Below are 12,487 nucleotides of genomic sequence, written 5' to 3'. Positions count from 1 at the left end.
CATGCCACATCAAAATCCCTTATAACTCAAGCTTTTTTTGACAGACTGTTTACAGATCAGTCCTGTTACTGATATGAAGCCACTCCATGACACATCTCTCTGCCTGAGTGATGTCCGGATATGTGGGGGTTCATAATTTTTGAGGGGTAAGCTGTAAGCAGTACTAACAAGTCAGGATTGATAAGATTTGTGTGTGTTTGCATAGTGTCACCTGTTGTCAGCTGCTAGAAACTTGACAGGAGATCCCTTTCCATTTGTCACAGCAGCCAGTCTGGATGATGTGCCACATTTTCTCAACATTATGGATTCAAGAGAGGCTCCCACCATCCTCACTTACAGTCACAGCAATCATGTAAATCTGCACTTCCTCTTGCATGCGAGTAGCATTTCAGTAAATAGTATGACTCCTACTCTGGCCACATTTCTTATTTAATTAACCTTTAGGGAACATTTGCTGAGCGTGCATACTGTTTTTTTCCCCAGCTGTCCTCTGCTCTGCATGCAGCTGCAGAAGCTTTATGGTTCAGTTACAGTGTGGCTATGTACTGATGGCCTCTGAGCACTGGAGCAATCAGGTTTTTGTACCTTGTTCAAGAACACCTCAACAGCTGTTTTTCAGAAATGAGAGAGTCACTTTTGTATCCTCCAACCTTTCACCAGCTGAACGAAATTGGAACAGCGACGCTCCGGTCACAAGCCCTGTTTGTGTAACCCAGTGATCTGCGACTGTGAGATTAGTTCATCCTCTCTGGTTGATGCTGCACCTGTCAGTGAAATCAGCTGCTGTAGTGTCGGGCCAGAATGAGAAACTGTTCACACAAATCTCTCCATGGTGCATTCTTGGACACTGACAGCGTTCTGCTGCAGGTTTGTGGAAGCTGCTGTTTCTGCTCAACACTCCTACAGCCCCCCTATGATAATCTTCACCATAACCAACAATAATTTTTCTAAAGCCTCTAAGCAAAATTGTATCCTTCCTCCACACACCCAGCACAATTTACAACTAAATGTGCCAAAACTTGAAGGATGTTTTTGCATGTATGTTCTATTAAAATAAAAATAACCAATACATCTTGGTAAATGCAGCTTGGTATACATACAGTGTATGAATCAAATACAAAACACTGCAAAAATAGGCTAATATTTTACTTTTAAAGAAAAGGAAAGGGTGAAAAAAGTAGGATTTTGATGTGTACACAGCCACTTAATTGCTAATGCTCTGGATCAGCATCTGAAAATGCAGGATAGGAAAGATAGCGAGTCATATGACATCATACAAAGTGGGTACTTTTGTAGTTTAATTTGGCATTTTTTACTCCACCTATTCCGACAGCTATAGTTGCCACTTACTGTGCAGATGAAGAATTGTTGAATTTGTTGCAGCAATTTGTGGGTTGGTACCATTTATTTCACATATTTAGTTCTAAATTCTGCCTTTTCTCTTACTCAAGAACTGATTAAAACATTTTTTTTATTCTCAGAGAATACCACATTAAGACACCAAGACCAAGAGGAACAGCATATGAAAATCCATGCTGACAAGTCAGAGTCTTCTGTAATTTCAGCAATTGATGCTCTGTAAACTGGAAACCCCCTTATTGCCAATATATCTAGTAGAGCTCTACATCCTCTGAATGCTCTACTGTACGTCTCTACTTTGTGGTTGTGAAGTTTTATGAGGCTGTGATTATCCTCAAGGGTCACAGCAGGTCATTTTATACAGTTAGCACGTTTCAAAAAACACTTTCACTGCAAATAAATGCTACTATGGGGACAAACATCATCACACATACATACAATTGGACTCATTGAATCCACAAGTGTCCTAGTTAAAGCAGAATTGTGCAATTTTTAGCTTGTTTAGGAACCCCAGCTGGGGGGTTATTACTTCTGTATTTTGTAAGCTAACAATGTAGGTTTTTAACATTTTAATACAATTAAAATAACTTTATTAAAATATCTGAGAACTTCCTTTGCCAATGCATGCACTGTACAACCATATGCAGTATGATTGTGCAGGCTGCAGTCCAAACTGAGATGCTGCTGCCCTCTGCAGGTTGAGCTTTGGCAATAACAACACTCACATTTTGCAGAGGAACATTTTATTTTACAGTATACAATCATAGCACTTTTTCAATGAATAAATAGACCAGATATCTTGACTTTAGACAATGTAAAGTGACAGATAATGCAAAAACGTGTCTGTGTAAACACATATGGAGTGCACTATGGATACATGATGCCAGAATGGTTACTTTCTTTGGTAGAGTAACCAATAAAAAGTACAATAATCAATTGTATGCACAGGATTTTATGATTTATAATTTATCCACACATCTGTTTATCTGTTTTCTACATTGAGTTTCTCTCCCAGAATGCAACAGGCATCCAACAGGCTAACAAACACATAAACATTTACCAGCTGTTCAGAAAGATGGCAGAAATAAACTGTAAATAATTTATTCAAATATTGTTGTATTATTGCTTGATTGCGAGGTAATTGCTTTAACTAATTACTATGAGGGCAGTAATCACAACAACTAGATGCTGTATGTAGCAGCGTGGTGAAAACAAGATGAGAAGCCCGGGAAGAGTTGCCTAGCAACTGTGTCTAATTGATGGTGTAGCAAAGGTTAGAACAAGTTTAGTAACAATAACTAATAATAGAGTAATTGTGGTAATAAACTAAGGTGCCCTGCTTTATGTCTTAATTTGAGTGAGTGTAAAGTATCAATGGACACAAAGGAACACGGGTATTTGCTGCCACCTTGTGGTTGAATCAGATTGAACCAGTGACTCTTTTGGATTCTCACATTAACCCTCTGGAGTCCGTGAAAGCGCCGGAGCTCAACTTCATGACGTCACGACGTAAAAACTGAGCAGCATGTTTCCCTGCTGTCAGCTGAACTCTAAAGTTTTGACTTTTCCAGAAGTTTCCATGTCCAATTTAATGCATCAACCCTTTTTCAGCAAAGGTTAAAAAAAAAAAAAAAAACACCTTGAAGTGTTTAAACATGATTTTACTTTTTTGCAGAGATTTTTCTAATTTAGCTTTGTGCATTTAGCATTTGTAATGCAATCTTTTGTGTTTACTGATTAAAAAAAAAAAAATCTTTGTGTTTTTATCTGTGTTTTTTGTAATTTCTTTGTGTTTTTTCATGTTTTTTATGTGTGTTTTTTGTTTTTGGTGTGTTTTGAGTGTGTTTGTATGTGTTTTTTGTAATTTTGTGTGTGCTTTTGTGTGTTTTTGGTTTGTTTTTCATGTTTTATGTGTTTTATGTGTGTTTTTCTGTGTTCAAAATGTTGATCCAGTAAGTCAAAGTGAAAAAACGTAATCAGATCATATAGGTGAGATTGTCTTGAAAACAATGATACCAACAACACGTCATGGTAAAGATTTTTAAGTCGTTTATACAGGCAGAATGAAAAGGAGTCCAAAACTGACAAAATAGCCTCAAAAAAAAAAAAAAGGGTTAAGTAATGTGATTGCTTAGACTTCTAAGGATTAACTTTCTTATTAAAAATATCAAAACAGTTCTCTGACTTAAACAAAATAAGTCATATCTATATCAAAACTCATTTTTAAAGATCGGCAAAATCAGACATTTACACACATATTCAAATTAAATATTCAAATGAAATTGTACAGTACAAGCAGTGATGGAAAGTAACCAAGTACATATTACTCAAGGACTGTATTAAAGTAAAATATTGAGGTATTTGTACTTTACATGAGTATTTCCATTTTTGTAACTTTTTACTTCTACTCCACTACATTTTAAGGGAAATATTGTACTTTTTACTTCACTACATTTAGCTGACAGATTTAGTTACTTTATAGGTTGAGATTTAACACAAAATATATGATCAATTTAAAGTGATTAGACATTTTTTTAATTAAATCTTATAACAGTATATTAAGTAGTTAAATGAGCCCTATCTTTTCGAAATTAACCCTTTGATGCACAACATGGGTCTAAAGTGACCCGACTAAGTTTTTATTTTTTGTATCTTTGCAATAAATTAATTTCATCATTCAGTATTCCAGGTTTTCCTCAATCAACTTGTTTTGATCATCATACATCCTAATTTTTTGTTTTCATTTCTGAATTTTTGAATAAAACCCCTTTTTGTATCACTACGCTTCTAATGCACAACATGGGTCAAACATTTCATTATGGGGTATTGTGTGTATAATTTTGAGGAAAAATTAATTTAATCAATTTTGGAATAAGGCTGTAACATAACAACATGTGGAAAAAGTGAAGCGCTGTGAATACCTTGTATGAGTGACAAAATGAGACATAAACATGTTAAATATATTAAATATATGAGTGTTTGGCCCCTCTTACTGCTAAAGTAACTATATGAAACAAACAATGTCAAACTATTATTATAGTATTAGGTCATTTAATTTTAAATCAAATTTGGATGAACTAGTAATTTTTTACCCAAAAACAATTTTTCTTCATAAAGTATGAAAGGAAAAATGGATATAATGATTAGTTGTCATTAAAAAAAAAAGATATCCAAAGAATACTTGGACTATTCAATCATAAAATAAATTGATTTAAAAAGATAGAGCAAAGAAACACACAACCAGCATGAAATAACATGGGAAATGAATTTGGGTCATTTTGACCCATGTTGTGCATCAAAGGGTTCAACCACTGCTTACATAAAAGCACCAATACAAATAATCTAATAATATTTTTGGAATATATAAAACAATCTGAGTGGGTCCATTCTGCATAACGAGTACTTTTACTTTTGATGCTTCAAGTACATTTTGATGCTGATACTTTTGTACTTTTACTTTACTTTAACTTGTAGTGGAGTAATTTCACAGTGTGGTATTAGTACTTCTACTTAAGTAAGGGATCTGAATACTTTTCCAACACTGAGTACAAGCAATCATTCTCCAATCATAAAAGATATTGTAACACTGATAAGAATCAGATAGAAAGGCAGGAATTACATCCACATCTCTGATCATGTCGGCTCTCAAGGACCAACCGGAGAGGAGAGGACACAGGGTCAACACTTTGTACAAATAGAGGGTCTAACCTTAGAGTGAGTGCTTTTATCTAATATCATGAGGGAAAGAAGGGAGACAAAATGATGAACTACATGGACATATGAGGGAATGGAACGGTAGACTGACTGATAGATGGATAACAAGTTAACCCTCTGGAGTCCATCTATTTATTGAAAATACACATTTTATTAACAGTAATAACTTTATTTATATATGATATGTAGACAAGCTGAGAAAGCCAGTTGAAAGTTCAATCATAGGAGCTTTCACAGTGTGCCATTTATGTTTCTAGACCATTTTTAAATTGTGAATTTTCTTTCTACAATTACTATTTTTAATTTACATGCAAATAGACAGTTTTGTCGTTTTATTATTTATTTTTTCCGCTGTTTTTTTGTGTATAAATGGTAAAATTAAAAATAAAAACGGTAAATTTCCATAGAAACCTGTGTCTTTTGTTTGTATTTTGGGTTCCTGGCAGCTTTATACTTTGTTAATTAAAATAAAATGAAAAATCTGACTGATAGCCAAGTTTGTGTGGAGAAAAAGGAGCCATGCATGTGATGTAAGGACAGACTGAAAGATGCTAAACAGAGACAGAAATGAATGCATAGGAAGTTGACAAATTTGAACCAAAATCTCCTGGACTTCAGAGGGTTAAATAAACTAAATTGTTGACATTTGGCTTCAGTTGATTTTCAAGGATTCAAAGGCTGAATTGCACATGTATCTACTTATATTGTCCACTAGGGGGAGAAAGTGTATTCTGAGCTCATGGTAGAGTTACCAGTCACATCTTTACTCATTATACTGTGATGTTATAGCTCTGAGTTTGACTGTTTGGCTCACATGTCTAAAACCTGTATGTTAATTTAGGTTTAAAGTGAAGTTGGTTAATTTTAGAACTACATTTGTTTGGTCAATGGCTAATTTAACCCATTTATTTAAGTTAAATACTTTGTGGGTTATTGGTTACCTGTTTAAAATATACTTGTTTAAAATATACTAACCTGTTCAAAATATATTTATCTTATCTGTTCAAAATATACTTGCCTTTACCTGTTAAACATACTTGCCTTTACTTACCTGTACCTTTCGTTGGTGATTGCTTTTATTTACAATTGTTTATTCTTGTGTTTAAAGGTTTTTCACCTGCACTGAAATGCATTGTACTAACTGCAAATAAAGAGAGTGAAAGAGTGAAATCCTGAGTTGCATCAAGTCCTTCCTTTCAAGTGTGGAAAGCCATGCAGTAAAAATACACTTGACATTAGTTGTGAGCTTACTCTGTTGATAATTTGCACTTTTTCAGTTTCTTACATACACTACCGGTCAAAAGTTTTAGAACACTCCAACTTTTCCAGAATTTTATTGAAAATGATGCAGTTTAATGTCTCTGTGTACTCTGAAATTAATGCATATAACAAATAAACAATTGAAGTTAAAAAAATAAATCATAGAATCAATTTAGAAAGGAAAATGTGTTCTAAACTGTTGACTCATTGAAGTAGCACCTTAACAGATAGAACAGCTCAACACACTCAATGGAAATCAAATATTCTTCAGAAAGTTCTTCCCAACTCTGTTGCAGAAGTTCCCTTAAATGTGGAGCAACTTGTAGGTTGTAAGTGATCAAGAAAAGTTGGGACACCTGTAGGAATTGGTAGCAACTTAGCAACTTTCAAGGCTTGATCAACCTCCGTTGCTGCAGAACTGCTTTAAGTTTTTAACCCGTTTCTTGTTCCCTGAAAAAGGCCTTTTTGTATAATTCTGAAATGTACATTATTTTTCAGTTTTGGTTAACCTTACCTTTTTTTATTTACCTCTGGCAGTTCAACACTTACCTTTGTACCCTTTCTAGCTGTTCATTGGACTTGAACTGCTTGAATTTCAATTTTAAAAAATGGAAAAATTGTGGTGTTCTAAAACTTTTGACCGGTAGTGTATATAAACAAGCAATGGGTAAGTGCAGGAAGTTTTTAACTGGTGAGTAAGGAGCAACTAGTGAGCAGGGTGACCAGGTGTCACAGTTTATGCAGGGTTGCACAGCATTTGTATCCCTTACAAATGTTGTGCAACCCTGCGTAAAATCCCCACATTTTGAGACGACATGACCTGCATGTTGATTGTCTCTAATAGTAAAACCACTGCAGGACGGATGTATTTCTATAAATCTGTTGGGTGTTTTTGCAATGGCTTGAAGAAAGCAGGTAAGGCTGTCATGTATTATGTCAATCAAACTGTTCATGCATGCTTCCTTCAAGTGTGGGTGCAGTATAGAATTTCATAGACGTTCTTATAATACATCCACAAGGTCAACTGTCATTGTGCCCAATGAGGAATAAGCAAAGTCACAAGCTCTGCAGATTTAGGTGGAATATAATGAGAACTACCTCAATACAGCTACAAATGCTGGGAAAGTATTTATAACTGGGTGACATTGAACACTATTCTTACAGTTTTTCGCAAAACTAATGGGTTTGGTTTTTGTTTTTTTTTCAATTTCACATAGAGGAATACCATGTGAAGTGACAAAATTTTAAATTACTTCTCCGTATGGTAATGTGCCCCACATTGTCCCACACAAACACGCTCTTTGTCCTACATTAGGTTTGTTTGGATCTGGTCATGCAACAAGTGTGGGGAACTCCATAGATAAAAGCTACAGATTGAATGATTCATATCACTTAAGTTAAAAGATTTGTTCAAACATGTGCTAAAAAAACATCTGTAGCCCCCAAATAGTAGTTGAAGTCATGCCATTATTACTGTAATTAAATTACATTGTTGGACCTGTGTTTGATGAGTCAAACTGTCCACTTTAAGGCCTGTTTACACAAAGGGAAAACACAGATTTTTCCATGCGGTTTGGCCTCTCATTTACACGAAAACCCTGTTTTTATCACAGAAAACGATTATTTCTAAAAATTCCGGGCAAAGTGGAGAATTTGGAAAACTTCGGTTATGTGTTGTCGTGTCAACTGGGAGAAACAAACAGGGTTTTAGGTTCTCACGCTCATTCTATGCGGCGGAAAATGCTTCACGTCATGTGGGCGCCCTGTTTACCGTTAGTTTGGCTATCATGGATGCTGTTAAGGTGGTACTAATTTTTACGTTTGTGCAAACGAAATTGAAAATACAACTGCTATACTATATGGAGGAGCAGAGGCGAAGGAATGCACGGAGGTCAGCATTTTTACTGCAGCTTTCCCAGCCATGACGTTTGTACATTTCCTGCCAACGTCGCCACCGCCGATTTTGGATCCGACCTGGGCGAACTGCGGTCTGGTGGACAAACTTCGAAAAAGAAGTCGTCCTCCCGGAGGAATGGCATGAGAAAACGATGTTTTGTGCACGATGTTATTTTTGAAAACGGAGGGGGGGGAAACATTCGTTTCTCTAAATACCCTGCTATTTATAAACGTGGCCTAAGAAAAGACAGTTTGACTGTTCATGCACTGTAGCGAAATCCGTGTCAGTTTCACGGAAATTTGAGTGATTCCGTGGCTATTCCACGGATTTTGAGTTAAGCAAATCCGTGGCTATTTCACGGATTCCTGTGAGACCATGTTGGCTCCAAACCAGGAAGTGATGTTGAAGGTGATTATGGATTCAATGAAACATCTGTAGAATTATGTATTATGTAATGCTATAGTTGGTGTATTAGTGGAAGAGCCAGATCAGCAGGCCCGTGTCAGTGAGCGTCTCATTGAGGAGAGGCAGCCTTCCCTGTGGCCTATCTAAGAGGCTCAGCATCCAGTGTGAATGACGCCATCGTCAGGATCACAGAAACACCATTATCACTACACACTGACATCACTCAGCTCCCCACGACACCAACACGACTCCCCTCCACGGCTCACACACACCACCGCCCGCCTCCTGCAGCACTGTCATTGTGCTCGCCGGGCACCCCATTGTCTGTGTCGGGGAATGGAGGACAATGTCGCCAATCTCTGTCCAAACCGTGATCCAACACGGCTATTGTGACCCCGTCTTTCCCCCCACTTAGCCAGACAAGATGGTGTCCCCGTGTGATGAGAGGAGGACGGGTGGGGGGTCCTCTGTCCCGCCTGGCACTGGGGCTGAGAATGTGAAGAAGGCGCAGATTTGCAAACTGTGACGTTAGTACAGTCATGACAGACTCATGGAGAAGCTACACACACAGCAGCCAGTCAGGATGTCAGCAGCATCATCAGTGTCCCTACAGTGAGGATTACACAGTGGAAGTCTCAATGGCTGCGTTCGCTGCTCGTTTTCTGCCTCCAGCTTGAACTTCGACCATCTATACTGAAGACGAGCTTGAGCAAATTCAATTTTTCCTTGCAGCTGGATTATTTCTATGTCAAACATCATCTTTTCTACAAACTTTTCTACAGAATGAAGCATCAAGACCAAACAACTGTGGGATCTTTCAAACTTGTAATGCTTTGACGAAGGTTGTGTGATGGAGTGCAGATGGACGGACAAAAACACATGACACTCATCTAACACCAAGTGAGTAACTGGTTCCACAGACTCATATATTACTAGATGAAATTGTCTTTTTATTTTTATTTTTGAGTTTATTGTTATTCATTTACGTATCTTTTGGATTTTTTTGTTGTTATTCAGTTATGTAAAGCACTTTGGTCAACCTCGGTTGTGTATAAGGTGCTCTAGAAATAAGCGTGACCTTTAACCTTAATGTTTTTTTTCACACATTCCTACAAGGTGTCAGCCTGGTTCCTGGCTGACTGATCTGTGCCTGACATGCAGACCTTCTACCAGCCCGCGGGTCTCTACCTGGACCCCGGCCTGATTCAGCGGCGCGTCCTGGAGGATCAAGTGGAGCTGTGGTGGTTCAGAGAGCCCCGCCGCTCCCTGCTGTGCTACTGCGCCTCCGTGGCCCTCATAGTGGGGCTGGGCCTGGGCGGCGTGGGCCTCCTCTCCACGACGACCAGCCTGTCCGGGGAGTGGCGCCTCGGGGTGGGCACCACCCTCTGCCTCTTAGCCCTGGCCGTCCTGCTCAAGCAGCTCCTCAGCTCTGCCATCCAGGACATGAACTGCGTGCGCAGCTGGCGTCGGATCGACCAGCTGAAGAGCGGCGGCAGGGCCGACCCGGCGCTCATGTTGGCCGTGGGGCTGGCGGTGATGCTCTGCGGGGCGGTTCTTCTCTGCGTGGCCACGGTCGGCAGCCGAGGTCACGACAGCAACGAGATGTTGGTGTCCGGCCTGGTGCTGATGGCTGCCGGGGCGGGCATGGCTCTGGCTGTAGCCGGCTACGGCCTCCTCATCTTCCTCAAGAGAAGAAGAGAGCAGAGAAGGAGGATGATGATGAGGATGAGCAGAGTGAGGAGGCTCGGGGGGCGAACTGTCAGGGTGTTCAGTGTCTCGGGAGGACAGATGAGTCAGGCCAGGAGAGAGACGTTCTCCAGCAGGACCAGCCTGATCTAAATGAGAAAAAAAAACTCAGAGAAAAAGATACTTTTAACCCATAAGAACCCGTGGTGACACCTGTGTAACAAACACTTTCAATCTTCTAGAATCTCCCATATTCAGCTTTATGCTTCACCTTAACTCATTACATCCCTAAGTGACACACACTGCAAAAAAAGAAAAGTCGGGTGGACTCAAAATTTCAAGGCAACAAACTTCCATAAAATTTTAAGTTGGACATTTAAACTAAATATTTTAAGTTAGTACAACTGTAAGTTATAATTTTACATTGTAATAACTTTTAATCCTTACTTCTGCTAACTTCTGCAATGAGCTGAATTGGCACGATTGTAACGGCGCTATGAAATGTCAGCTAATGTTGCGACCACAATTTTGAGTTAGCTTTGATATGCTAACGGCTACTCTTGTAGCTGTAGCAAGCAGCGTGGCTACCATCAGTTAGCCGCTAGCATTAGTTAGCCGCTAGCATCAGTTAGCCACTAGCATCAGTTAGCCGCTAGCATTAGTTAGCTGCTAGCTTTCGCGAATGACCGAAAACCTGTTTGTGTTTAAATGTTGAAAATGAATAGGTTGCCTTCTCCAACAAAGACGTACAACACTGCACAACACAGCTCAGAATAAAATTCACGTATCATTTTAATTAATTTAATTAAGGGTTGTGGACTCAAGCTAAGGGAGCAGAGCCACAATGAGACTTCAAGTGCATTGCCAACTTGGAAAGTTGGCTTTCAGCATTTCACAACAAAGAAATAAGAGTTAGCAGAACTATTGTCCCTTGTTGTGAACCCCAACTTAAAGATATAAGTAACAACAACTCACAAACTTGTTTTTGAGCAGACAACTGGCTTCCTTTGTTGTGCTAACTTACTTTATTGCCCTAAATGTCAATAATTTATATTTCCAAGTTTTATCAACTTAAATCACTGTTTTAGGCCAAAAAATACATATTGGCTTTTTTGTAGTGTGTGACAGTCATGTGACTTTGACACTTATTTATATACAGTCTATGCTTTGACAAGAAGTGAAAAATGTGGCTGTGACTGGCAACAAAAATGTGAAAAAGTAGCTTATTTCAAAAAGCTTATTTTCTGTTATGAGGCTAAGTTTAAACCCATTTAACAATTCTAATCCATTAATAGGGAACTGAACAAATTAAAGTCATAATTTTGATATGGAGATGCAAACAAAAAGGCAAATGGTTATTTGTTTTTTATTTATTATTGATTTATTATTATTTTGTTACTTAAAAACAAATCTGAAAAATAATTTGTTGTTGATGCAAAGAAAAAGGCAAATGTGTGTTTCTGTGAGCAGAAAATGTGTCTAGTTGGTTTTTAAAAAAAAAAAAGAAATCCCATAATGTATCATATATGTCACATCACAGATCTTTGACATTTTTTTTTTAAAAACATCATAAATGTGTTCTATGTGGTCCACTTGGTCTGTTGCGTAACCCCATAATTTTCCTTTAAGGATTACTGGGTCTGGGTTCTTATGGGTTAAAAAAATGTCTCAAAGACGTACAAAAAGAAGAACGAAGTGGCACATCAGAAGCCTTAGTCTTGGCATTCACTGCTGTTTCTTTCAGGTCTTTTTTGTTTCCCTTTGCACACATACATGAATGCATCCAAATAGTTTATCTGATTACAACATTTTTGATACATCTGAGCAATTATGGTTGAGAATAAAGAGTTTATTCTGTTCACAAAAAATATATTCTCTGTGTTAATTATGCTTCTTTTCTCTACTTCTGACTTAAAAATCAAGGTTGGGTTGATGAAATACTTTTCCTTTCATGCTCAGATGCCTGCCTCCCACTTACAATCTGGCATTTTCTCCACAACAAAGATAATCAAATGTGAAGATGTTTCCAAACTTTGCTCTTGATTCACTGCCAAAATAATACTACAAGAAGACTTTACTTATTCAAGTGGCAGACGATATCAGCGTTTGTTGTTGGCAGAAAAAAAACTTCTAACAACTAACAGATGGATAATCACACAATATATT

At 38.0% G+C, this 12,487-nt stretch overlaps 1 protein-coding gene across 1 annotated transcript; it reads left to right on the top strand.

Annotated features, from left to right (window-relative positions):
• Positions 1-9,184: 9,184 nt before the first annotated feature.
• Positions 9,185-12,347, top strand: tmem125b (transmembrane protein 125b). Its single transcript, XM_059344953.1, has 2 exons — positions 9,185-9,535; positions 9,752-12,347. Exon 2 carries the CDS (start codon positions 9,791-9,793, stop codon positions 10,472-10,474), a length of 684 nt encoding a protein of 227 aa, XP_059200936.1. The 5' UTR covers positions 9,185-9,535; positions 9,752-9,790; the 3' UTR covers positions 10,475-12,347.
• Positions 12,348-12,487: the final 140 nt, after the last annotated feature.

This window comes from Centropristis striata, chromosome 11 (genome assembly GCF_030273125.1).
Source record: "Centropristis striata isolate RG_2023a ecotype Rhode Island chromosome 11, C.striata_1.0, whole genome shotgun sequence".
Classification (NCBI taxonomy): domain Eukaryota; kingdom Metazoa; phylum Chordata; class Actinopteri; order Perciformes; family Serranidae; genus Centropristis; species Centropristis striata.
The sequence above is the reverse complement of the archived record's forward strand: the minus strand, read 5'-3'. Positions and strand labels throughout refer to the sequence as shown.

Excerpts from the sequence above, each read along its gene's own strand:
- tmem125b (XM_059344953.1), top strand. The coding sequence starts at position 9,791 with ATGCAGACCTTCTACCAGCCCGCGGGTCTCTACCTGGACCCCGGCCTG.